Source organism: Asterias amurensis, chromosome 4, assembly GCF_032118995.1.
Source record: "Asterias amurensis chromosome 4, ASM3211899v1".
Lineage (NCBI taxonomy): Eukaryota > Metazoa > Echinodermata > Asteroidea > Forcipulatida > Asteriidae > Asterias > Asterias amurensis.
Window position 1 is genome coordinate 19,597,940 of NC_092651.1, and position 26,825 is coordinate 19,624,764.

Sequence of the window (26,825 nt, forward strand, 5' to 3'; positions counted from 1 at the left end):
TTTTTGGCCCGAACAAATTAACATGTTAAAAAGTAAACATGAAATCACATAACAATTTTTGTTTTGTTTTAAATCTCATAATAAAACTACGACGTGAAAATAACGTATTATTGTAAAAAAAAAAATTAAAAGCAATATAAAAAAAAATGAAGAGTAAAAATATTACAAGAGTAAATTTCATTTATTGTCACATTAAGAGGGGGTCAAAAAATCCGACCGCCATGTTCTGAATTCATTGTCATCCAAAATGGAGGTTTAGTTCATTCCACACTTTTCCGCAACTTTTTCAAATACAAAATGAGGTAGGGCCTAGCCCAGGTTGGACTCCTCCGTTGCAGCCATGACTGACGTCCTACCAGGCTAAGGTAATGCCTAATGCCTGATGCAGCTATCTGTCCAGCCGATATCACAAAATGCTAGGATTAGTGCTATCTCGAGTAAGGACGAGTAACTCGGTAGGGACTCGTCCTAACTTGGGATTGGTTCAATGTGTCCAAACGTCTATGGTTACGGCCCTGTGATTACTCCTAAGTTTAAGAAGAGTTTGGTGAAACTAAAGCGGCTGGCCTTGAACGAGGCCCCCCGAAATGCAAATATATTTTTTATAGGCCCCAAGGTCCCCAGGAGGAAAGTGGAATTATTGAATAGCGAGACGAGGGCCTATGTGAGTCTTATTTTATTGCCTAATAACCTTTTGTTTTAATAATATTGCTCGGTAAGCTTTTCATCTAAGGAAAAAAGTTGTCAGAGTCTTCATCTTTTATTCTCCCAGGGGCCTACCAAAGACTTGTTCAATTTGATATGTTTTGCTAAATATCACAGCAAAGAACACTCACTGGCTTGAATCCCCCCTCCCTTACACAGTGGCGTGATCAGTGGAGGGGATGGCTTGCACCACTGCCCCCCCCCCCCCCCCCCCCCACGCATGTGGTGATAACAAAAATGTGCACAAATTAATGGTTGGATACCTTCAAATCCCCCCCCCCCGATGGAAGAAACGCCCTCTCCTCCGGTATGAATACAGAATAATGTAAAAGCAGGTCACCTTCAATTAAGCATGAATGTTAGGTCAAATTGATCATCGAAAATTAGTTCCTTTCTTCACAACACAATGGAAAGAACTTATTATACCCTTTGTAATAAAGCTTTATAGCATTTTCTTTGACCTGCATAGAGGAGATTAACAATATCTTTGTTCAGCGCCAAGTTGTCTCAAATAACGTTACCTGAAGGGGAGAAGAGCAACACACAGAAATAACGACTACACAAAACTGCAATGTTCACTTTGAGAACGTGCAAGTTTTTATTTATTTAGTAATAGCAGCTTAATTCCACTTGAGAATTGTTGATTATTATTATAAAGCATAAAGCATAGCATAAAGTACGGCATCTATCACTAGATTTTGGCCGATTTGATAGTTTAAAAATCAAGTCAAGGATTTTTCATTTTTGTCATAAATTTTCTCCATGGCTGAGGGAATTAAAAGTAACGACACTAGTATTTACTACTATCACGGTGGCAAATTTGGGAGTGGGCATAGTGCCCCCCCCCTATTTCTGCTGATTGACAAGAACAGAGTTAATTGAATCAGCAAATAAATCAAATTCCTAATTTCAGACTGGGTCAAAAAGAATTCGCAAAACTCTTCTCAACTGACCCACATGCACAGATCATGTAATAATTCCACAGTTGGTGTATCTCAACATATGCATAAAATAACTAACCTGTAAAATTTTTAGCTCAATCGGTCATCGAAGTTGCGAGAAATCAATGAAAGAAAAAACACCTTTGTAACATGAAGTTGTGTGCGTTTAGATGGTTGATTTCGAGACCTCAAGTTCTAAATCTGAGGTCTCGAAATCAAATTCGTGGAAAAGTACTTCTTTCTCGAAAACTATGGCACTTCAGAGGGAGCCGTTTCTCACAATGTTTTATACCATCAACCTCTCCCCATTACTCGTCACCAATAAAGGTTTTACGCTCGTAATTATTTTGAGTAATAAATTACCAATAGTGTCCACTGCCTTTAAAAACTGTCCTGAGCACTAATCGTTGTGCAAATCATATCCCCCCAAACAGTAACTACCGGGTACTCTTATTTACAATCTCAAAGACTCGATGTAATCTTTCTTCAGCCAAAATACTAGTGAAGACACCTTCATTCATAGACATTTCTGAATAAAAAAATTTCAAGCATGCAATTTCACACATGCTGTGATAAATAATAAAAAATTCATACCACCCAGTTCTACATACGACTAAAAGCCAAAACAATAGTACAAGTACATGTATACATAAGTTTACACAGTCACTCACTATACCCATGGAGGTTTCTACCTCCATAATATACCCTATTGTAATAAAGGCTTTAACATTTTGCATTGTTATTGTGCACAGAATAAGCGCTGAATAATATCTTTGGCTTTACAATTTAAAGTGCTCTCGTATTTTAAAATAAACCACTCAATAAAAATACATTTATTGTACAGAAAAAGATTTTGAATAGGTAAAACACATGTTTAACACAAATTAAAACACTTCCATGCCCCTTGGTATAATATATTATAAGCAATAGTTAGTTAGGCCTAGGCCTACAGTCCTCAATCCTTATTAATTAAGACATTTTCATGCAGGGGATTTAGGAATAGGTTTAGTGTGTTGGCACTACATTTATATAGGTCTACCACCAAAAACAGATCTTTGCCATTTGATTGGTGGAAAGTGTGTCATATTTGTCTTTATTTTAGCATATTGTCGCAATGCTCAAAAATTGGTCTTATGAAAACTAAAACAGGCAGATTCCTTAGCTTTGCAGAATCATTTAAAAAAAAATTGTTTCGCCTTTTTTTGTTATGGCGTACAAGGTTGGTTTCTAAATGCAGTTGTTCACACTGTTTGGATGGTTTTTAGCTAAAGAATTTTTAACATGTGGGGTAGACAAGTTTTTTATTTGTCTCTTTTTGGTTTATTTTGACAACAATGTCAAATAATGCGGATCAAGGTGTGGGTTACTTCAGTGAGTTTAAGAATAAAATCACTCTGTGAAATCTGGCTTTTCTCGTTTTGCGTTGTGAGATAGTATAGTCACGTCGCTGTTATATCCTGTGACTTATTATTATAGTATACATATACATTACTTAAAACATTAAAACATAAATTATATATTTTACAAATGAATAAAAGTCACAGAAATAAATTAACATAAGTTTTAAGCATCATAAGCAATTCGACTAAAATTCCCATAAAATAGAACGCAATGATTATTTTGGTGTTCTGAATACAACATTCACACATTATGTGAACCAACACAGCTGTAATATTACGGAGCCTTCTAAATAGGGGAACCTTCATGCTTTTCACTTTTGGACCTGCAAGATCAAAACTAAATGTTTTACTTATTTCTCAAAAACACTGTTATGGAAGTTTTCCACTATGACCATATGCAGGGTTGTCTCAATGCACAAACTAGTCTATCCGACCAACCAGCGATCAAAAAAAAACAAAACCCAGTTTCATGGAGCTGCAGAACAGTTTCACAAAAAACAAAGAAAAAGGTTACCAGCCCCAAAAAACATGTCAAGTGTACAAATCTCTAACTGGTATCCTGCATAATTTTGCTCAGCAGAAAATCTGTTTTCTGCTTAAGCAGCTCAATGAATAAGGGCTTTGGTTAGTAACTTCTTTCCCAACATTTTAGCTAGCATACTTAGGTCAGGAAATGACATTACAACTCCTTTTTACGAATTATGCGCTTATTTACATTTACATCTAATTATTTTATTGTTTTATCATAAAGATTCAGAGTATAGCTGAATTACCCATTTTAAAACCCACTTAGATTTTCAGCCTAAACTTTTTCCGAGTCAAAGTTTAACGGACGGCCTGATGACACGAAACAATAAGATAATATATAGAATCTATCTTGTTTTGTGCAATAATATATACCTCTTTAATATTATTATTATTATAACCTTGCATTGTGCTGCAGCTTACATTCTATAAACATTATTATTTCTTTAAACACCTTCACCCATCAGTGACTGGTCCAGTTTGATAATTCTCTTGTTGATGGCACTAGACACATCAGACATTTATAATAAAAAAAACTTAAAAGTTGTTTCCCTCATAAAATAGTGGTTAACAAATATTTTAACCACATGAACATAACTTTGTATTTCTTTAGTTTAGGAACACAACAGTATATCACTTGGACCAAATTTCACAGGGCTGCTTAAACCCTGAATTTGTGCTTACTGTCCATTTAATAGCACATCAGTAAGCACACAAAAAGGCTTGCTAACCTTCCCGTTACTGCATGAAAATGAATGATGTGCAACAGGCCATTTTTTTGCAATTTTATTTTTAGATTTTAGATTAGATTTCTGAAAGGTTAAGACTCATCTGCAGCCTGGTTCATGAATTACTTCCTGATAATGTGATACGAATTTTGACGTCACAAACTCGCAACGAATAATTTGCAACAGTTTAAATGTGTTCAACTCTTGCAAAATATTTACAGCGAAACACCGGGCTGTGACGTCAAAATCTGCTTCGCATTGGCATTCACAGGAAGTATGAACCAGGCTTCGGGAAGGTTAATGTATAATACAATGCAAAATACTGATGTCATAGTTAGAGATGTTGAGATCTGTGTCTAGCACCATGGAGGAGTTTACCATTTTATTTTAGTCTGTCTTCGTCTCCAGCTTCTGCTTCTGCTTCTCCTTTGGATCATCAGGGAAGGTCTGGGAGAGGGGTGTAACGCCGAGTAGCAAGGTGTGACGCGAGTACTTCTTGCTCCCACGGAAGAGGTTGTCCGTGCCGTGCAGACGGTCCAGAATGCCCAAGGTGCCGAAACAGTTGGTGAATCTAAATTTTAAAAATAATCATAACAATCAACACTCAAAAGCAAATAATTAAACCAAATAGAACAACAATGGTTGATGCAACATTTTTACCATCAATAGCTTTTAAAAACTCTTTTATGTGAAAAAGTTGTCTTTCAAAGACAATTTCCTCGTGCAGGTGCCTTTTACAAAGAAGCAAATGCCTTGATGCCCTTGCCCTTTCAAGAAGGAAGCATCAGACCAGGTGTTGAACAAGATTTTTGTCTATAGCCTGACAGGGTCCTTCATTTGTCTTTTTGAAGAGGCTTATTCTATTCAGGCCTACATCAAAGGCAAGACGCAATTTCCCAAGCCACTTAGTTCAATGCCAAACATAATAATAAAAGTGGCTTCTACACGTATATGTATATTAACCATCAATTCCTCACTCAGTGATGCTTATGACGCTCAAACATTGTTACCCATGATCACTCAGCCATTTATTTCATTCCTTAAACTATCTCAGTTCCCTTGTGAGCATACAGCCTATAGATGCTGCCAAGTGCGTGTATGTAAATCACCAAAATCAATCACAAGAACCATCCCTGGGTCACATGTACCTATTTACCACTGGTGAAGAGAGGCAACTCTAGTTTTATAGGTCTTGCTCAAGAAAATATGTTTCATGACTCGGATTCAAACCAACCACATGGTGACTTGGCCCCCAGAACTCGAGTCCGATGAACATACATCAATAACAAATAACACAAACAAAACTTACTTCAGATGGTGGAAGTCATGTGCCTCTGGTGACGGCAGCAATGGGAAATGGTAACCACAGTGAGCAACAATAGCGGATCCCTCCACGATAATAAACCACATCCAGATGATTGCTAAGTGGGAGCCCATGATGAGTGGCCCGATGACTGACGGTAGCATATTGGCCAAGATGTGCTCCACTGGATGGGCGTAGATGGCCGTCACCCCGATGGGTGCAGTCCACTCATGGTGCTTCTTGTGGAAGTGTTTGTAGAAGCGTGGGTGATGAAGAAGTCTGGGTACAAGAGCAGAAAAGTTAATCAAAGATGTGTTTGTTTGTAATTAAGGATTGATTGTGATTAAGCCGCTGGTTTTATTCTTTTCTGCCTTATGTCAGCTTATATTTTCACATAACAGGTTAGCAAGGAATGTTTGCACACGCTTACTCCACGTTTCCAGAAGTTCTCTTCATAATACATATCAAGCGCTGACATTCAGTGTTTGCACGTGTAGGCCTATTGTGATGGTAAGCACAGAATTCAGCAGTAATCAGAGCCAAGATATTGTGCCCTGGGCCCAATTTCATAGAGCTGCTTATTAAGCACAAAAGTTTGCTTAAGCAAAAAAATCCTGGCCTAATAAAATCAGTTTATCGGCCAAGACTCCACTCAATTGTTATGCTAAGTAGACAGCAGCTAAATACCAGTCACAAGCAATGTATATGCCATGAAATTTTGGCCAGTACCATGTGTAAAATAAGTGAGCTATTTCGTGCTTAAGCAAATCTTTTGCTTAAGCAGCTCTATGAAATTGGCCCCTGATTGTTCTTGTCCAGCCTATGTTTGGTAACACTCCTTTTAATTGGAGGAAGAAAACAATTCCTGCACATAGAACAATTTTTACCTGTGATTGTAATAGAATCCTATCTCTTCGAAGATGAGGAACACAGCAATCTCTAGAAGCACCCATTTAAAGGTCGGCAAATCGGCACTGACGCTACCACCACGCCATTGCATGACGAAATAAAACACCACTGAGAACGGCACATTGACAAATATCTGGTTGAAGAGAACTGTCTTAATAGCATTCTTGAGCTTAGGCCAGGCCACCTGGAGGGGGAAAGAAAAATCACAGCTTGTAATACTTCTAACTCTATGTAGTCTTTGACCGTTAATCGTTCAACTGGACAGGTTTGCTCTGTGATGCATTCACCACATGATATGTGTATATCACATGATATTATGTTGCTGGCTGTAGTGCATGTACAGGTGTATCATTAAAAACTGTACGTACAATATTAAATGGTCATACAGTAGGAGGGTTAATGATTCTACATAGTGGTGACATAGTGGTGACCTGTGTGTACTCTGGTACCAACTTCCTCAGACCACAACCTCACCAGTGGATTTGCTTTCTGCTGGCATACTGGTATAAGTCCACATTTGGACAAAAGCCTTGCACCAGAACCTCACATGTGTAGTGGTTAATTTGTCCCCATACATTTGGTTGGCATACCACATTTCATACCACACCTCAGACCAAAACCTCACGATTAAACTGCCTTTCAATCCACACAATTGGTTGGCATAGTGGTACTGTCACAACTGAGTAGTCACAACCTGTCACCCCCTTTGGAATCCAGACCCTCACAGCTAGATTGGCTCCTTCAGTCCCCACCTAATTAAATGCTGTTTTTCCCCTCCAACTTATGTGTTCCTTTCACATCTTAAACTTAGCATTACTCTCTCGTCTTCTCTTTACAAATTTCTTCAGACCTATGCTACCTTTAAAGCAGCTTTTCACAAAATTATTCTTTCTTGTTAGTGAGGAGAATCTAAGATTAATCTTTCATCTGCTTCTCGAAAAACAAATTCTTCTAATTTCAATAGTTTTTTAAAGGGGATCATCAGTTGAAAGTTAGGACTTTCGTCGAGCCAGACAACTTCACCACTGCTGATATTTACCGGCATATTTTGGTCGTCTTGAATCTTGTACTTCAGCACAAAGGCCGGTTTGCCTGTGACGTCAATGATCAAGAAGAACCCACTGAACAACCAGTAAAATGTCACAGTCACAGCTTGGCTGCCTGCAAAGAACGTTCACAAAAACAAACTTAACAACAATCTAACAACAAATAACACACTACAGGTGTCGGTACACTTTATCACTAATAAATAATAATCATGATCAACTACAGTGATAACCAAGTTATAACTTAGCAAATTCATTTTTGAAAACAACACTTACGAAAACCCCAACTGAACCTCTTCTTGCATTTGACAAAACACACTTTAAAACAACCATTCTATTTTTTGCACCCGACTTGTAGAGACATCAAAAGTTCTTTCCTTTGTCTCCTTGATAAAAACAGGATTACCAACCAAATTTCCTTGTGAATACCAGTAACAAGCAACATGCAACAACTGGAAATTTGGTTGGTAATCCTGTTTTAATCAAAGAAGAAATTTCATGCTAAGCAAGTTTTGGTGCTTACTAGCTTTATGAAATTGGGCCCAGTCTTTAGAATTCTCCTACAGAGATCTTTTGTGTTCCCTTTTCTGTTTCTGTCTCAGTCTCCATATAAGGTAGTGAATATCAATTTGCACTTACCAACCACACTAAGCAAGAAGATGTTCCCTCCAAAAGCGTTGTATATTTTCATCCAATGCCGATTCCAGAAATCCCCAGTGGCTCCCCAGAATGACTGCATGTGCCACGTCAGGGAGTTGCATGCTGCGGCAAAGACGATGATGGCCCCTCCCACGATAAACACAACCTTCTTGATGGTGTCCGCCCATTGGCTCATCAACTCTGCGCTTGGCGCCTGGTGATGAAGAAATCAAAAGCAAATCTTATGTTCCTGGTTTGATTGGTTGCATATTGCACCACAGCACCTAGTATTAAACCATTGACGAGGTGCTATGTAAACGAATCGGTCTTATACTAAGCTCCACAATACCTTGCAGGAAAATACTGAACAATGAAGCGCCTTGACGATCACTAAGTGACGGATATGAGCGCTGTATAAGAAGCCACTGTTGTACAAGGAGGTCATGTCCTCTGTTGCCTCTGGTCTTGGTGCCCCTACAGAACTTTCCTACAAACTTTAAAATTTACCAATGGGCATGTTTTTTTTTAAGTGATTTTGGCCTTGCCCTCTCAAAGGTGAAATTCCAGGCCTGTACTAAGAGTGCATAATAGTGTTGCATTGGTGTGTGTGAGGGGGGGGGGGGGGGGGGTGGGTGGTTTAAGTGTAATGTACCTTCTTATCCTGCGACTCCGAGTTGTTGTTGGCTGGTGCCCTGCTAGGCCCAGCACAGCAGCTCTCCTCTTCCATTTCACAAGCCGCCATCTGAGTAAAGAAAACAAACACAGGTTATATAATTATTGACCCCACTGGTATGAGAGTCTGTGATGTCACGCATTCTGACTCTGAGAGAGTGCGTCACAAGTCCTCGTCATAAATCAGCCTGGATTGTAGTCAGACACCATGCAGTCCAAACACTTCCTAAGTGTCATTCTCACTGTAGGTACGGTAGTCGAATCTGATGTCATACCATGGAGCAAGGACCCTTGCTCCATGGTCAATACACATAATCTGAAGATATTTCTGTACTGGGCTTCGCCTGCTTGGCCTTAGCATATTTTTGTTTACATTTTGACCGGCCCCCCCCCCCCAATTTTCATAATGGTATAATCACATTGTCCTTAATGTTGGTTATTTTTTTGGCTGTTTTTGTAGGTTGTAAGATAGTTTTCTTGAATGTAAATTCATTTCACGTTTGAACTTCTTTGTCAGCCAAGCTACAAGACAAATATCAAACATTGACCCGTGTTTTTTATTCAAGGCCATAATAAATCATGTTTACTACCAGTCTTTCCTGCATCCATTACTTGTGAATAAGGAAATCCGTTATGTGTACTGTACAGCACTGTGCTGAAGTATGTACGTGGTACGTGTAAGGTACGGGTACCATCAAATAAAAAAGGCAAATAAATGTCTAATAAAATAAGTATTATCTGCAAAGTAAGCAAACGCATACAAATTGGCAGCCCACGTACAGAAAAATGATCTATTGTATGTAAATCAATATTAGGCCTCAATCTAAATTAATGTCAAACTTTATTTTGAACAAATTTGTTGTTAGCGGGAGAAAAGGGAAATTATTTAACACAAGTACATTAAAGTGTTTTCTTTGTGGGGTGGGGGAGGGGGGGGGTAAATTTCCTTAAGCCCCCATCCTCACCCAGCAAGTGCATGGGACAACAGTCAGACATGTATCGGAAGCATTGCATAAAAATATATCTCAAAAGGTCATATCTCAAACTTGGGTTTAATTGAAACATCAGGCCCTATACAGTTCAAGCAGTTAAATAATTTCTACCCCCATGAATAGGCCTAATAATAATGATCCATTAAAAATTATGTCATTTATGCAGGGATGTTCTGGCCAGCCGCCAAATATAGATCTAGGCTTTTAGCCAAGACATTCAAGCGCACAGTAATTTGACGGCAAGCACGTGATTATGCAATAGCTCCAAGGACAGGTATGTATTGAATTAAATAATAATCATGATCCCTAGTGGGCATTGTAATGAATGTTTGCTTACAATTGAGCTAATAGGATTATAACAAAAGAAAAACACAATAGGTTGGTTTCATGTGCACTGAAGTGTCACAATTGGCAGACATGTGCAGATCATGTGATTGTTTGAGTTGCTCCGATGGGGGCAAGCTTTAAGTACTTAACACGCAGGTTCTCTTGACTTTGATTGAAGAAGGAAAATTTGTGCACTTGGTTGGACAGTTTTTAGCACTGTTTTTAAATGATGTATCTTAAGAAGAAGAAGTTCCAAAATCGTGACTACTATCAGTTAAAATGTCAACAAATTTTCAGATTTATATCATTACCTGTAATGTATTTTTGGCCTCATGAGTGATGCCATTGGTCGTTTTTTAATTTGAAAACGCATATTTTGGGGTAATATAGACGATGTGACCTCTGACGTCACACGAAAACCATAACATGATTTGCGTGCATACCGCCGGGCAAAACCTTTGTGTTTTGGCAGCCAGCTTGGAAGGTTGCAATCTTACTGTGACTGCGCAACTCAGTGCCCGGCGAAACATGACGTATAGAGTGTTTTGTCAACAGAGGGCGGTTTGAATGTAAACATAGGTCACATCGTCTATTGAATGGCAATGACAAAATGGAAAGACACATCTTTTAAAATGCTCACGGTCTCTGGATGAATGCTGCATGATGAGCTCCTCCCCCCCTTCTCCAATGAGGTCATGTTCATTTAATAATTAACTTGGTCTGTAAGAAATTCCTCGGTAAAACCTATGTGTTTTTGTACATTTTTGAATGGTTGTTGAATGTTACACACTATTTGCGTTAATCGTAAACCTCCATCCTACAACCATCGGTAGGATGGAGTGCAACTGGGCATTAAATTTATGAAAAATAGGCTATACTATAGATATACAAAAAGGTATTTATAAAAACTTGTTGTTATGGAGTTGTTTTACTTAATTTCAATTGTTGTGAATTCATATAGTAGACTAGCGGGATGCACTTTTTTACAAGACCAAAAGAGAAAGTTTCCCTTGTACTGTAGTGTAGTAGCAATAGTGCCTTTCCATATTAAAAATTTGAATTTGTAAATTGAAGTATTGACAAATCAAACGGAATGTCAATATTAAATGTAGGCCTAGCCCCGGGCCCTCGTTGGGCCCATAGCCCCTGGTGACAGAGAGACACAGTTATCAGTCAGATGGTCAGACCATCAGACCGACGCGGCCGTCGTCAGTCTGACACCAGACGATGCACAGTACATGGCCTGATTACGATATCGTGACATATGAATCTCGAACAAATCGCCAAAATAGAATATTTTTAAAACGTTTGTTATTTTGTAATGTACTGTGTGCTGCACCATGCACTGAAGATACAGTGGAGAGACCACGCTGATCATCAGCTATACGTTACGTACGGATTCGATCGAGCTCCGACTACATCGCAAAACTATTCATTTAATCATTGTATTTTCTTCTAAACACCGCCATTACATCATTAATGTAACATCCACTAACATCACACTCACCGTTCCACGTATCTAGCGTTGCAGTTCTTGATCTACTTGAAACTATAAACCATAAATTGTCCGTTGTTGTTGTCTCTCAATTTGTCTGAAAATTGTCTGACCTGTCGATCAGCACAACGCAGTATTTATGCCCGCCCGGTTTGTTGACAAACGTCATATCTGTACATGTGACCTCCTCATCATGTGACCAACGTAATAATAGCTGGTAACCGCGGTTAATCGTGGTTTACGAAGGTACTGCGTTTGCGTACCAGCGTCCAACGCCCATAATATGTAAAATAGCTGCTTCAAGTTTTGGTAATGATCCAAGTGATATGAAACGCCGATTACATAATGTTGTTTTGAATTGTATTTTAGGTACTATTTAAAGGTTTTTATTATCTTACTCACTGATAGGTGCTTGATTACAAAGAAAATCCAAACTTGAAACAGAAAAAAAGGAAAGGTTTTGACTGGTGAGAAAATGAATCAGTTTACAATTGTGAGAAAATGAGTTCCAATGGGGGAAACTCTCAAATGAGTAGTTTCTCCTTCAAACTGAGCTGGATAGGCCACATATATAATCTAGGGCCAGAAAATAAAGCAGTCCCCTTAACAATTTTATTTCGTTGAAATAATGAAATAGACAATGCTATAATGCTATAACGAGTAGTCAATAGTTCATAAGTTGATCATTCATAGAGCAAGGAGCTTGCTGTATGAGTTGATGAACAATTATTTCTTCAATTCCCATATAGTGAGTGTGTAATTATATCTTGTGGTCAAGTATAAAAAAAACAAATTGTATGCGCTGGCCCAAATATAAAATGGATTATAACCTGATCAGAAAGGCAAACATCATTTACAGTTTATCCCCGCTAATCTATTTGAAGTGAAATTACAGTTTTAAAAATAGAAACTATAAACTCCCCGGCATAGGCCCAAATTGGACTATTTTTGACATGGTTAAAAGATGTAGCCTAGATTACCTGCGCTGCTGTTGTTTTTTAAGCATACAGCTTACTTCCCTCTCTTTTCAAAAAAGCATATAATAAATAGACTAATATTCTAACTTTATATATGCTATATTTTTTAATGAAAAACTGCCACCGTTTGGAAAAACGAGTTTCCAATATTCTTCGAATTGGACTTTGATGAAGGATTCAAGTGACCTGCTGCAGCTTGAGTAGAGCATAATGATCTATTTTGGTCATGTATAAATAGACCAGATATGGCGACCCAAAGATAAAACGGATTTAATCTTCGATAAGAAATGCAAATATCCTTTTGAACAAGCCGTGTTCAAAATCTTGACTCATGACTATTTGGGGTATATTTGATGTCTGAGGTGATTCAATACGACCATATTTGGGGGGGGGGGGGCGGTGGCACTGTGGTGAGGTTGCATGAAACACTCAATATTCTTATTTGAAGACAAACTCCGATTTTGTTGTTTTGATCCGAAAATTTTATAATTTAATTTTAAATAGACATCACTTTTATCGGGAATGTTACAAGCTTCCATTCAAAAATATTGCATGAAAATACACCTTAATGGATGGGAACATTTTGTACTCAAAGTGTTGTCACAATACAGTGAAAAGCACCCACGCCGATGACGTAGGCCTATTTCGGATTAAAGTGTTTTCATTACCCACAATTTCAATAGTCCGACAATAAATTAAGACCTAACTAAACTTGTTCAATTAATTAATTTATTAAGTGTCCAGTAAAATAGCTCAAACATGGCAAAAGTACTAACGCATTCCCCGTTTTAATTTATACTCAACACATACACCGTTCCACTAAGAAATTACCGGAGCTCTTTGAAGTGCTAAAACCAGTTTCAAGTTACATAACACAAAATATTATATTACAGCATAACATATCTTGGAACTTGTGATATTCATAAACGAAGCACTGGAATTCCATGAAAGACTTACACAATCAAATACACATGCATCAAAACTATTTGAGGGGTCCATAAGTGGTGCACCATTTTTCAGGTCAAATAAAACTATAGTTTCTGATACGCCTTTTCAGCGCTTTTGCCATCGTGGAAGCGTTCGATTAGCTTCCCTGGGTCGACCCCGGTCTGTCCGTCAGTATTTTATAAGTTTATATTTCCTCAACCACAAGCTATTGTGTCAATCTTTACATCATATGAAAGAACTTTACGTACTCCATAAAAATGGTTGAGTTGGTGACCTTCTCTTGACCTGTTGACTTGTCTTAAGCAAGGCTATGAAATGAAAAATTTGCTAGGTGTGCCGAATAAACACAAAAACGACCATGAAGCAGCTCTATGAAATTGGGCCGTGCTCTAGCAGCGGTAAGAGATCTGCTCCAGCAGTGCAAACCTTGTAGGTTCGAATACCACCCATTTTATAAAACACATTGTGTTAGGATTAAAGGGGTTAAGTTTTGATTTAAAAAATTAGATGTGTACACCGAACAAGTGTTTGTAAATATACAACCACTACATGTAAAGTTTGTCTTTATAAATCTTTTTCAAAAGAGCCATATACCTAGAAGATACTCGTGTATAGTGGTTAAGAAATGCCAGTTTTAGATGTGATAGGCAACCATTATAGAGGGAAACCCCAAACATTCACGTAGGGTCTGAACAATCAATCCACACGATTCAAGCCTTCGTCCCTAGATTTTAACTGGGGTGCACTAAATGATCACATTCTAAAATTTTCACCATAGTTTGTATTTGTGAATTTTTTATGTTTGGAGCATTATCAAGGGTTCCAACAGCCGGTGTGGACGTTTTTTATTGTCATATGAGCTAGCAACTATTAGTGTAACTTTTGACATTACAACAATGTGAGCTCCCCATTTAACTGTTTACATCTGTTTTCATATAAAAGTATTAAAAAAACTTATTATCTTCGCAAGCATATCAATCTGAAAAGTACAAATCAGTTTATTTGCAGTAAATGGAATATTATTTCAAACAGCAGTGCAAGATGAAATTTGAATTAGTTCCAGTTTGTAGAACGGAGACCTAATTATAATTTTCGTTCATTTTTTTTCATCATGACATCATTAGATGTTAGGTCACGCGAATTCAATGCTTATATGTAACCAAAGATATATCTCCTGAACCAAGTGTGATCGAGTCGATAATGTTTGCTCTTTCTTATAGCTTTTTGGTCGGACACTTCCCCCGATGTGCAAAAGTTGCTGTTTCAGTAAAAACAAGTTCCTACGATATGGGCCAAGAGCAAAGCTATTTCGTTATCCCTTACGTTTTCTGACATCTTGTTCAAAGACAATTTCGACAAGCGTAATTCCACCGACCGAATTCAAAACTTCAAGGAGTCTCAAAATGGCCTGAATTGTGCACCACTGCATGCATTTTCCTCACTTAAAACGCATGAAAACGGTTTTGAGGTGATATGTACCCATCATTTCTCATACAAAACAGCTTTTGGAATCGGCTCGGAAATGCGCCCACCGTTTTCCATATCCCACATAGCAGCTTTTTGGAAGCGTCTGGGATAAGCACGCACTATAGCTTATCCATGCTTACTTACAATGCCTCGAACATTTCTGGAAACAGTTTTCTGATATGCATCCACTTTGTTAGTCAGTATGTTGAAAATCGCTGGAAATGTGCGCCGGCCGCTTCATAAGTGCTTTAGCAGCACAAGAAATCAATAAGTTTTTTGTTCTGATGACATGTCCCTTACAATACAGCTTTTCAATCTATAGTAACAACACTCTTTTCGACGATAGCCGAACACCTAGTGTTTGTTTCTACAAACACTAAATTATAGTTGTATTATCATTATATCAGTACAAATTTGAATATGTTTCAGTCTCTATATATAGGCTGCTTATATATTCTAATGTTTTTACAATAAACCAAATATTATATTGCATTCATAACAAAGACATAATTATTTAACAAATTAAAATAATAACTTTAAAGCTTATAAAACGGAAAGTTTTTACTTGGTAGTTTGTATATAAAGTCTAGATTTCATTTAGTCCACTCGGCTGATGGGGCACTTAGCCAAAACCTCAACATATAAGATGCACTGAGAACATTCAATGTTATTTTTAAGTACATTTTGTCATCAACTGAGAAATAAATTATTTATAACCTTTTTATTTGAATAAAAGCCGCGTTTTATCGAACGCTTTCCCTTGGTTTAAAATTAGTGGTTTGTATTGGGTTAATTGTTCGCATGCCGGAAACTTTTAAAAGAAAAAACTAAGTTTTTTAATTGGTTAGTGGTATATGATTACACCCAATTTATTGTCTCTTTGATTGATGAAGTGGAAAGTTGCGTTTGTAATTAATTTATCGGTTACGATAGGCTGTTTCGATTTACAGATGACCAAGTATTTCTTACCCTAACTAAATTTGTCCCATCGGACACATGACACGATTTACATGGCTATTCTATTATTAATATTGTGTAAAAATGATAAAAACAAAATAGCTATAAAAAATTTATGACACAATGTTTTAATATAAACTTCGTACAAAATAAGAGACATAATATACCTATTTTTAACTTAATGTTTACCTTCAACAATCGCGCCGTTGATTGTATGTTTATTTTTTGTTTTTTATCTGAACGGGCTTCTCTCCGGCGTGCAAAGTTCACATTCCTCTGGATAACTAGATTAACACTTCAAATTAAATTTCACAACAGTTACCGAACGTCATCGCCGTAAATAGTTTGTTGCTGTGATGAATCTCAAGTTCAAAAAGGTTACAGGCAAAGTATAGCCTACCTTTGGTTTTGGGACCGTTCAATTGTTTTAATTCTATAAAAAATGTATAGACATAAACTAACTATAAAATCTGGCTTAATGTTTACCTTCAACAATCGCGCCGTTGAATAATAGATTAACACTTCAAATTAAATTTCACAACAATTACCGAACGTCGTCGCCGTGAATAGTTTGTTGCTGTGATAAATCCCAAGTTCAAAAAGGTTACAGGCAAAGTATACCTTTGGTTTTGGGACCGTTTATTTGTTTTAATTCTATAAAAATGTATAGAAATAAAACTAACAATAAAATATGGAGTGGTTTTGACCACCAGGATGAATATTCCGAAATTGGAATACCCATATATGGGAGACCCTTCTCTAACACTTCCCCTAATCCCCTTCTCTAACACCACATTCCTTATAAGGGAATCATTTCACAAAATGTTATACACAACAGCTGCAGTGCTTCTAACCAAGTAAGTTTTTAACAATCCAAAAATAACTATAAGTTATTCCCTTCATTTAAAATACTTTTTACAAACAAAAACACACAGTGCTTACACACGTCGGTGTTTGGGTAAAAATCAAAATTAATATTCTTTATCCCCGATGCAAATTTAACATTTCTTAAAACAAAAACACATTGACAATAATTATGTGTGTGTGTGTTCCATTTAAAGTGTGAATTATAATGATTAAAGCATGCAACCAACAAAAGATTGCTCTCACGATAATCCACTTTGAAGAAGAAAAAACACATCAATATTACATAACACTTTACCTTCATAGAATATTAATTGTTTTAATTTTGAAAATGTATAGCCTGAGGTCAGGAGTGTCAAGTGTCTGAGTGCAACGCTTTGAAATGCCCTGAGTGTGAATTGAGATTATCAATTGAATTGAATTTAATTAAAGGAACACGTTGCCTTGGATCGGTCGAGTTGGTCTTTGAAAAGCGTTTTGTGACCGTTTGTTATAAAATGCATATGGTTAGAAAGATGATTTAAAAGTAGAATACAATGATCTACACAAATAAGCCTCACAATTGCGTGGTTTTTTTTTTACCTCGTCCAATAACACGGTCGGCCATTTATGGGAGTCAAAATTTTGACTCCCATAAATGGCCGACCGTGATAGTTCGCGACGTAAAAAGAAAACCGTGCAATTTTGAGTGATACTTGTGTGGATCATTATATTCTACTTTTAAAACATCTTTCTAACCGTATACATTTCATAACAAACGGTTTCAAACGCTTTTTATAGACCAACTCGTCCGATCCAAGGCAACGTGTTCCTTTAAGCCAGAGGCAATTGTCTCTATATGCCCCGGTAGTCCATTGCCTGTCTGCTCTTTGGTTACTCTCGTACAAGTTCCTCTCTTAGAAGTGTCCTTAAGTAAAAACTGCCTCGTCCTTATTTCGCCAAAAGGCCTGTCAACAACTCTGGTATCGCACCATTTGCGGCAAAAATCAGCCAACGTGGATGATGAAAAACTCAATGACAAGTGCATGCAGCTAGCAACCTTTATTCCGAAGTCGCGGTCTTCAGGTACTTAGAATCTAAACTTCAGTTCACTCTCTTACTTGTTCTGATTTGATTGTGTCATCATAAGATGGCGGCGGACAGTTTGGCAAGTCAGTACCCTCATTACTGGGAGGTGGGTACTGCGGGGGTCCCCCAATTGGGTAAGGGTTTGGTTGGGATAGGGGAAACATCCCTCCCGGTGGAGGGTACTGTGATGGTCCCCCTGGATAAGGGTCTGGTTGGGATGGGGGTATCATCCCAGAAGGAGGCGGGTACTGCGCGGGTTCCCCGGTTGGGTAAGGATTTTTCTGGGATGGAGGGGGGTACTGCGGGGGTCCCCCAGTTGGGTAAGGGTTTGGCTGCGATAGGGGCAACGTCCCTCCTGGAGGGGGTCGCTGAGGTGCCCCTTGGTAAGGAGAAGGATAATACTGGGGCATCATTTGTCCAGCCTGACTATTAGGAGGGTACATTTGCTGTGAATTTGGGAAAGCACTTCCTGCTGGAGGAGGATGCTGCCCCACTTGATAGTTAGGGGGCACCATTTGGAAGTTCTCCTCAGTATTCGGGATGTGGTTATTCCGTCTTTGCTGTAGCTGGCTTCTTTTCATCCAGCGTACTATCCCTGAGATGGAAATGACGATCATACCAATGACTCCAACAATAACGACGGTGGGCATTCTATTTGGGCGGCTGGTGGGGATGCTATCGTCTCCTGAATCCCACGTGTTATCATACTGATCAAATTGGTTATCATCCTGATCAATTAATTGGTCATCGTTGAAACCATTGCCGACACCACCACCGCTGTTATCGTTACCTGTGGTTGGAATGATGAGAATGAAAAAAAATGTTATAAACAAAATTCACATAAACTTTTATCTTCATCGGTTACTCGACAGTTTACAAATACATGTTCTTTTTGCTTGTCCCCTTCATTGCATCTGGAGAAGGATTTGTTGCTTCGGAAGCTAAGCTTAAATGCAGTTTTCTCATGTTAGTTGGTCCATGGAGCCATGGTTGGTCTAAAGCGCTAAATACTTACATTGTTTTATCTATCATTCATAGATACCTTTTGGATCAAAAAGTATCAACACTTTTAGGTCAAAGAGTGAAATAGGTTCAAAAATTGAAATTGTTAATCGAATTCTTTCGGAATCAAAGTGTGTTGAATCGGTTTTCAACTTGTGGTTTAAACCCGCCGAGGCCTGGTTCTTGATAATTTGTCTCGACTTCGCCTCGGTAAAATGATCAAGAACCAGGCCTCATTGGGTTTAAACCACTAGTTGAAAACCTCTTCACCACACAATGATTCCCTTAGACTAACAGTAACGCGGCTGTTTAAATAAATGAAATATCCTTGAAGAAGTGTTCATTCAAATCAAGAGGCATGGAATGAAAGTACATGTGTAGAATTTATTGATATCAATGCATTCATGATGGATTATAGACCCACACTATAGACACTACATCATTATGACAAAATTTCGGTTTCCCCATAATATGGGAATCAGTTTCCTGTGCTCAATTTTATAGCGCTGCTTAAGCACAATTTTTCACAGTGGCATTTTATGATGCGTGTGATGTACTATTTCGCTAGTGCAGATTGTATCGGTTGCGTGTGATGTGTCAGTGCGCGTTTATAGGATGCGTGTGACACATTTGCATAACTTTAGTAATAGGTTTATTACTTTGATTATTTGCAAATAAATTGCTGTGGAACAAAGCTATCTTGATCACTTTTAAAACTTCAAATTATCTAGTAGTTGTTAGAGCACTTGCCTTTATCATCACATTTGACACCGGCTAGGTCGCTGATATGGCATTTAGTGTCATACTTGCAGTCAAGCAATCTCGTCTCATTACCGATACATTCGACGCTGTCCATGGCGACAGATTTAAAAGCTGTCAATACTGCAAGGAATTCCATCTCTGCAGTTATAACGGCTTTGGATAAACCCCCAAAGCCAAGCTGACCACACACTACCTGTTGTTGTTAAGTAAAAATATTGAAGACAACAAATATTATGTTATAACTCAAAGGTAATTACTCAAAATAATTATTAGCATAAAACCTCACTTGGTAACTAGTAATAGGGACAGGTTGATAGTATAAAACATTCTGAGAAACGGCTCCCTCTGAAGTGACGTAGTTTTCGAGAAAGAAGTAATTTTCCACGAATTTGATTTTTAGACCTCAGATTTAGAACTTGAGGTCTCGAAATCAAGCATCTGAAAGCACACAACTTTGTGCGACTACAGGTGTTTTTTCTTTCATAGTTATTTCGCAACTCCGACGACAAATCGAGCTCAAATTTTCACAGGTTTGTTATTTTATGCATCTGTTGAGATACACCAAGTGAGTAGACTGGTCTTTGACAATAGACTGATCCATTACGCCCCGCCTTCTTACCAGTTGACCAATCACAGCCGCGAAACCCGATCACCATTAGTGCAAAGATCACCAAACGGTTCAAATGGTGATCAGATTTCGCGGTTGTGATTGGTCAATGATAATTGGGCCTGGCCTAATGAATCGGTGTATTACCAACTGTCTTTAATTGACATGATGGACCAGGGTACATAAGTAAAAGAATGATCTGTATATAGATAGTGGCTTGAGATGGCCAAGCAGTTGAAAACACCAGACTCACATACTTGAGACTCACTCTCAAGCCCCTGTTGTATGATTTGTAAAGCGTTACCAGTTTGTCACAGTTTGTTGTAGCCGAGTTTTAAAACACGTGCTCAGCATATCTTGATGTGCCAAAAATTAGTCTCGTCACTTTTTCCCATACGGAGCCGTCTCAAAATCAGGACCCAAACTCTGGTAAAATCTACAAACTGATATCTGATTTGGGACATAAAGTACTAGAAATTTGCCTCAGGATGTCTGAACAGATCGGGGTTCTAAAAAATAAAAAATAAACAAAAGATCAAAGTATACCTTTGCATTAAAATCGTCCCATGTGTAGCTGGTACAGATAACTCCCCACTCGAGGGTACCGTCATTGTCGAAACAGATCAAGACAACTCCTTGACGTGTCCCAGTTCTCCAGCCATCTAGCAGAGATACATCTCCAATCACTGGAGGCAGAACAATAAACAAGTCATAAATATAGGAATTGTTGGTGGTGGTGGGGGGGGGGGGGGGTTCTAAAATCAGTATGCACTTGGCATAAGGGTGCACCGAGACTCTGACTCAAGATAAGTTTCAACATTTTGTTGGGACCTGATTTGGACTTGACAAACTTACCTTGGGATTTGACTTGAGTAGGATTATGTGAAAGACTTGAGAAATGACATCTGAGTCGGGGCTCATCTGATGCCAAGTTTCAACATTTTGAGACTACGACTTGACCATCCTTGGGATTTGACATGAGAAATTATATAAATATACTTGAGAAATGACTAATGAGACTTGCCTTTTTATATGGGAGGTGACTGGAGAAGTGCCCCATTGAGTTGACACTGGTCCTAGACTTGGGACCCGACAGTGGTCCTATAAGTCTTTTGACTTAATTCAAGTCTTAGATCGCGGTTATTCTTCTGCATCCCAGCCACGAAAACGACCCACACTATCTCTCAAGTGCCTTAACTCGCAATCTAAGACTTGACCCCCTGCGTATTATGTATATTCATGTATTCAAAGATCGATTTGATCGTAGGCTAAATGACGAAGGTTGGTCACAAGAGGGCGCTATTTGTAGCGGCTGTCAGGACGACTAAAAAGCCAAGATCGAAGACTTAGAACCAAGTATAAATAAGTCTTGGAACTTGGCACTGGCCCTGACTGACTTGGGAGTTAACTTGAGACAGGTCCTAGATCACTTGACTCGGACCCTGGAAGAATTGTGACTTTACTATAGAGACTGGGCCCACAAGTTTTTTTCACTTGACTTGAGAAAGGTTTGTTATTTTATGCACTATTGGGATACACCAATTGAGAGTACTGGTCTTTGACAATATTACCAAAGGTGTCCAAAATGTAAGTTTATAAGTAATCCCAATAATACTTACCGTCGCATTCATCACTTTTTGTTGAATTTCTCTCAGCATTTGAAAGTGCTGTGTAGATAAAAAAAAAATGTTTCGATAAAAAAATTAATTACGAAGCTAGTAACTTGGTAAGTTTTTCAGTTATAAAATAAAGTGCCTTCCTTGTTTCTGCAAAATAAAGTAAGGACTCGCATGTGGCAGATGCAGCTAGGAATTCATACAAGGTTAACAATTGTTTCGATATTTAATTAGGAAGCTAGCTGCGCATGTACTTTTTTGAGGTATAACAACCCGTTGACGTGCCCTTCAGGGTTTTACAAATGAAAAATATTAGGACTCGCATGTGGTAGATCGTAGCTAGAAATTCTCATGATGTCATTTCATGTTAAAACGGTTCCATATTTTGTTCAAACCAAACCTGAATTCATCAAGCACTTACTCGAGAAGGCTAGACTGGCAAAACTCTCAAAATTAGCTTAAAACAGCAATGATAACTGGAATCATGTTTTCAAAAGATCTACCTGGCAGGTAGATATATGGTGTTAGCGCAAACCAAATATATTAAGTAGGATTTGAAACTTTGCATGGTGGAAATTCGATATGGAAAGGCTTGCGGTAACACCATGAAATAACTATCTCTAAAATGAGTTTGGGGTGGTTCTGAAAAGAACTGTTGGCTTCTTACTTCAAGTTGAAACCAACGTTTCTTTTCAAATATTTCTTGATACCTCACCATGCAATGCCTCAAATCCCTTCTTTTTTTTTTTAACAATGTTTAACTTACTTATCTGAAATATGAGCAACACAGAGATTGCCAAAAGAAATGGCGTCGATAAGTGCTGTCCAGCCATGATGAGTGATATGACGACTCGCTAGATTAGGTCAGTGGCTGGCTAGTGTTGAGTCCCTTCCCGATAATAATTCCAGCACCACTTGATAAATATCAGCTAGTTTCTGTTCAGAAAAAAAAAGAATGAAAAGTTTCAATTGGTGAATGGACAATTAATTAGTCTGAAACTTTCATGGCGCAACATTGAAAACACACGCATACTTTAACCAGATTATTCTGGTTTAGTGAAAGTGCTGATGTGGTTTGCTGATGTGGTTTTTTGCTTACGTTATAGTTTTTAAACAGTAATTCAGTTCGATAGTTATTTTTGTCCCTTCCTGTTTTTTGTTTAATATGGTATACTTAAAAATAAGAAAATAGGTTACTTGATGACGTGGCTAAATCCTTTCTGTGACGTCTTTAAATAATATATTTATGAGCTATTCCCGACAATTCTTCTAGGATGTGTCGATTAAGGGAATGACAAATAATTGTTTTTCTAAACCATTCACTTCTGTTTATAGTATAAAGAGGATAAAGCCGTTGAAGAACGTCTTTGTGGGTTTCGGGTAATCTATGTAGCAACTTTTCTGGAAGTTGTTTTCAAAATGTTAAGATCGTTCTATTTTCTCAATGAAATATTGCTGCAAGAACAAATTGAGAAATCTTAGCACTTTTACAAAATAAGTAACCAGTCTTCTGCTATCCATTTGTTATCAAAACAATTACACATGTTATACTCAAAAATATTATTGCAACATAATATCAAGGAGAAGTTGGCCTTTAAGGGGGCTATAGGGTGCCTACACACCGTTTCAGATGATTCATTATTGAGAAAGCTGACCCCCCCCCCCCTTAAACTGTTACTCATATCCAGCCAAAAGAGAAGGGGACATATATGTTTGTACCTTTTTCCTCAATCCCAGCCAGAAAAAAAGGAAGGAATTGAATTTTTAATCACTTGTTCCTCAATTACAGACAAAAATATAAGTATTTTTGTTCCTTTTTTTTTCTGAGTGCATATTGCCTGTGTTTATTTAACTACTAAAACAAGGAAAATATTCCTTTTTGTGCTCACAAATAACTGTAGAAATCTTTTAATAGTCCCACAAAAAGAAACCAAATTATTAAAATTTAAGGCATGCTTCTTGAAATTTTTGAGAACAAATTGAATTGCTTTATAATCCTGCTTTGAAAGCAATGTTCGGACTGTAAATTTAAAACCCAAACTAAAAAAAATGCAATTAAAAACGTACCTCTTTTTCTATCATGGAAATTTTAGCTTCTTCTGGATCCCTGTTTTCTAGTTTTTACCATTTTATATTTCTCTTATTCAATGTTTAACATAATTTTCTTGTAATGCCACACAATTCAACGTTTTGCTACCTAGGTGCTGCCAGTTGATTTTTTAATACAAAAATAATGTATTTATCTTTACTAGCGGGTCCCGCTAATGTTTCGCGCTGTTTCGGTTTCACAAAACACTAAGATTGATCTTAACTTTGTATCAATCTTAATTTGCTAAAGCAAAGAGTGACGTCGCAATACCAACTACCCTGTCCTTGTTTGTGAGTTGGAACCATATAGAAGTTAATTGTATCCTCAACTATAGGATTTGAAGGATTTTTCTTCAGAAAATCATGCAGTTATATAAATCTCTTTGGCATGTTGGATGTATACATACTAAACCATACAGACATCATCACTGTCCGTACTGTATTATAGGTGATTATTTACCAGTGTTTATAACATGCTTCAAAGCTAAGAAGTGTGCCAAACTTTGCATTATCTTACAATATATTTTAAAATATCACATCGCAACATGTTAGCTTAAAAGGAAGGTACATGTTTGGTAATTACTCAAAACAAATATTAACTTAAAAACTGACTTGGTAACGAGCATTAGAGAGCTGTTGATAGTATAAAACATTGTGGGAAACGGCTCCCTCTGAAGTAGCATAGATTTTGAAAAAGGTAATTTCTCACTCAAATAATAAAAGACTTCTAGCCAGAAATCTTTTATTCCTATCTGAAAGCACACAAATTCGTCCAACAAGGGTGTTGTTTCTCTCATCATTTTCTTGCAACTTCGACGACCAATTGAGCTCAAATTTTGACAGGTTTTTAAGATTATGCTTATGTTGTGATACACCAAGTGAGAAGACTGGTCTTTGACAATTACCAAACGTGCACCTTCCCTTTAAAGAGACAGATATTGAAGTATTGACTGAGCATAAACCATATTTTGCTTTGTTTTCACTGACCACAAAACCAATACAGCCTTCCTTTTAAAGGAAGTGGACACTATTGGTAATTACTCAAAATAATTATTAGCATTAAACCTTTCTTGATTACTAGTGGTGAGAGGTTGATAGTGTAAAACATTCTGAGAAACGGCTCCCTCTGAAGTGACAGAGTTTTCCGGAAAGAAGTAATTTTCAACAAATTTGATTTCGAGACCTCAGATTTAGACTTTGATGTCTCAAAATCAAGCATCTGAGAGTACACTTTGTGTGACCATGGTGCAAAAAGGGTGTTTTTTTCCTTTCATTAATATCTCGCAACTTCGACGACCGATTGAGCTCAAATATTTACAGGTTTATTATTGTATGCATATGTTGAGATACACTAAGTGTGAAGATTGGTCTTTGACAATTACCAATAGTGTCCAGTGTCTTTAAGGAAATTAATGTATACGTTTTGGTATCACTCTTCAATGAATGCAAATAGAGCCTTAAAGGAACACTTTGCCTTGAATCGGTCGAGTTGGTCTTCGAAAAGCGTTCTGTAACCGTTTGTTATAAAATGTATATGGTTAGAAAGATATTGTAAAAGTAGAACACAATGATCTACAAAAATATGCCTCGAAATTGCGTGGTTTTCTTTTTTAACCCTGTCGACTAACACGGTCGGCCATTTATGGGAGTCAAAATTTTGACTCCCATAAATGGCCGACCGTGATAGTTCGCGACGTAAAAGGAAAACCGTGCAATTTCGAGTGATACTTGTGTGGATCATTATATTCTACTTTTAAAACATCTTTCTAACCGTATACATTTCATAACAAACGGTTTCAAACGCTTTTAATAGACCAACTCGTCCGATCCAAGGCAAAGTGTTCCTTCAAGTTGGAAGTCTACAGCAGCTTTTGATGGTAGGGCTATAAAGCATTTTGAGAAACTTTTCACTTCGAAGTAAAGTGGTTTTGCAACTAGATAACATGTTTTATACCCCCAAATCTGCTTCTCTAATGTTTATTTCAGTGGTTATTCTTCCTGCGTGAACATGTATTCGCTCCAAATTTTCGGCAATATCTCAAAAACACGACCAAATGAAATGCAATTTGCAGATGTTAGTGTCATTATGGTACATCTACATTTATATTTGATTAAAACAATACTTTGCCTTAAATGACACACAAATAAAACTCCACTCCGGCCCTGCAGTAATTGATTGATCTGATCTTAAATACATTTTGTTTCCCACTTTATTGGTCATGGAAAAATGAAGAACAGGGGGCATTTAGCTCTAAGTATGATCGTACATCCCATCCAATCATCCTTCCGACGGTCGTTGCTATAGGCCTATATCTAAATACAAAATTTACATACTTACTGTATAATCAAACAAAAAGAGGCTCCATAGTTGGTGTATTTTATGTTGCCATTTTTACCTCACGCAATCATCGATTAGTAAAGATCCATGCATCCATTATTAGACCAACATCATGATGGCACAGGCTGTGTGTGTACATGTACGTGTGTTGACGTCTTGCTGAACTCTAAATTCAATGCCAAAGGTTAGGCGGCTGATTTATTCATAATTTCCCACATTATAATATTCGAACACCCTGCTTATGATTCACGCTGATGCGTCATTGGATCATTACATTTTTCTTGGAGGGGTTTTACGTCAGCACGTTGTGTTGACAGCCCGTGTTTACGTATATGCGAGGGAAATTCCCCCTCTGTCTTCGCTCTCCATTAGTCTGTATTTATCACTATCGCAAGACATGTTCATTATATGTGTTGGGTAGACGTTTTATGTAGAAAATGGCTACAAAA

The 26,825-nt window shown here is 37.7% G+C and overlaps 2 protein-coding genes across 2 annotated transcripts; both read right to left on the reverse strand.

Annotated features, from left to right (window-relative positions):
• Positions 1-1,279: 1,279 nt before the first annotated feature.
• Positions 1,280-11,832, reverse strand: LOC139935753 (fatty acid hydroxylase domain-containing protein 2-like). The gene is made up of 7 exons (XM_071930315.1): positions 11,695-11,832; positions 8,849-8,938; positions 8,197-8,410; positions 7,551-7,672; positions 6,490-6,695; positions 5,609-5,881; positions 1,280-4,870 (listed from the first exon to the last, which is right to left on the reverse strand). The coding sequence occupies exons 2-7, from the start codon at positions 8,936-8,938 to the stop codon at positions 4,687-4,689; spliced, it is 1,089 nt and encodes a 362-aa protein (XP_071786416.1). The 5' UTR covers positions 11,695-11,832; the 3' UTR covers positions 1,280-4,686.
• A 5,791-nt stretch (positions 11,833-17,623) lies between these two features.
• LOC139936258 (uncharacterized) lies at positions 17,624-26,524 on the reverse strand. The gene is made up of 6 exons (XM_071931049.1): positions 26,377-26,524; positions 22,717-22,886; positions 21,954-22,001; positions 20,881-21,020; positions 19,716-19,920; positions 17,624-18,753 (listed from the first exon to the last, which is right to left on the reverse strand). Exons 2-6 carry the CDS (start codon positions 22,781-22,783, stop codon positions 17,984-17,986), a joined length of 1,230 nt encoding a protein of 409 aa, XP_071787150.1. The 5' UTR covers positions 22,784-22,886; positions 26,377-26,524; the 3' UTR covers positions 17,624-17,983.
• Between the last annotated feature and the right edge of the window lie 301 nt (positions 26,525-26,825).

Bases quoted from the DNA above. Each gene is read 5' to 3' on its own strand.
- LOC139935753 (XM_071930315.1), bottom strand. From the start codon at position 8,938: ATGGCGGCTTGTGAAATGGAAGAGGAGAGCTGCTGTGCTGGGCCTAGC. The intron at 7,673-8,196 runs GTAAGTGCAAAT...CGTTCTTTGCAG, and splicing joins CTTCTTGCTTAGTGTGGTTG to GCAGCCAAGCTGTGACTGTG. The intron at 4,871-5,608 runs GTAAGTTTTGTT...TTTAAAATTTAG, and splicing joins CATGACTTCCACCATCTGAA to ATTCACCAACTGTTTCGGCA.
- LOC139936258 (XM_071931049.1), bottom strand. From the start codon at position 22,783: ATGGCTGGACAGCACTTATCGACGCCATTTCTTTTGGCAATCTCTGTG. The intron at 21,021-21,953 runs GTAAGTATTATT...TTCTGCCTCCAG, and splicing joins AAAAAGTGATGAATGCGACG to TGATTGGAGATGTATCTCTG. The intron at 18,754-19,715 runs GCAAGTGCTCTA...TTCCAACCACAG, and splicing joins TGTCAAATGTGATGATAAAG to GTAACGATAACAGCGGTGGT.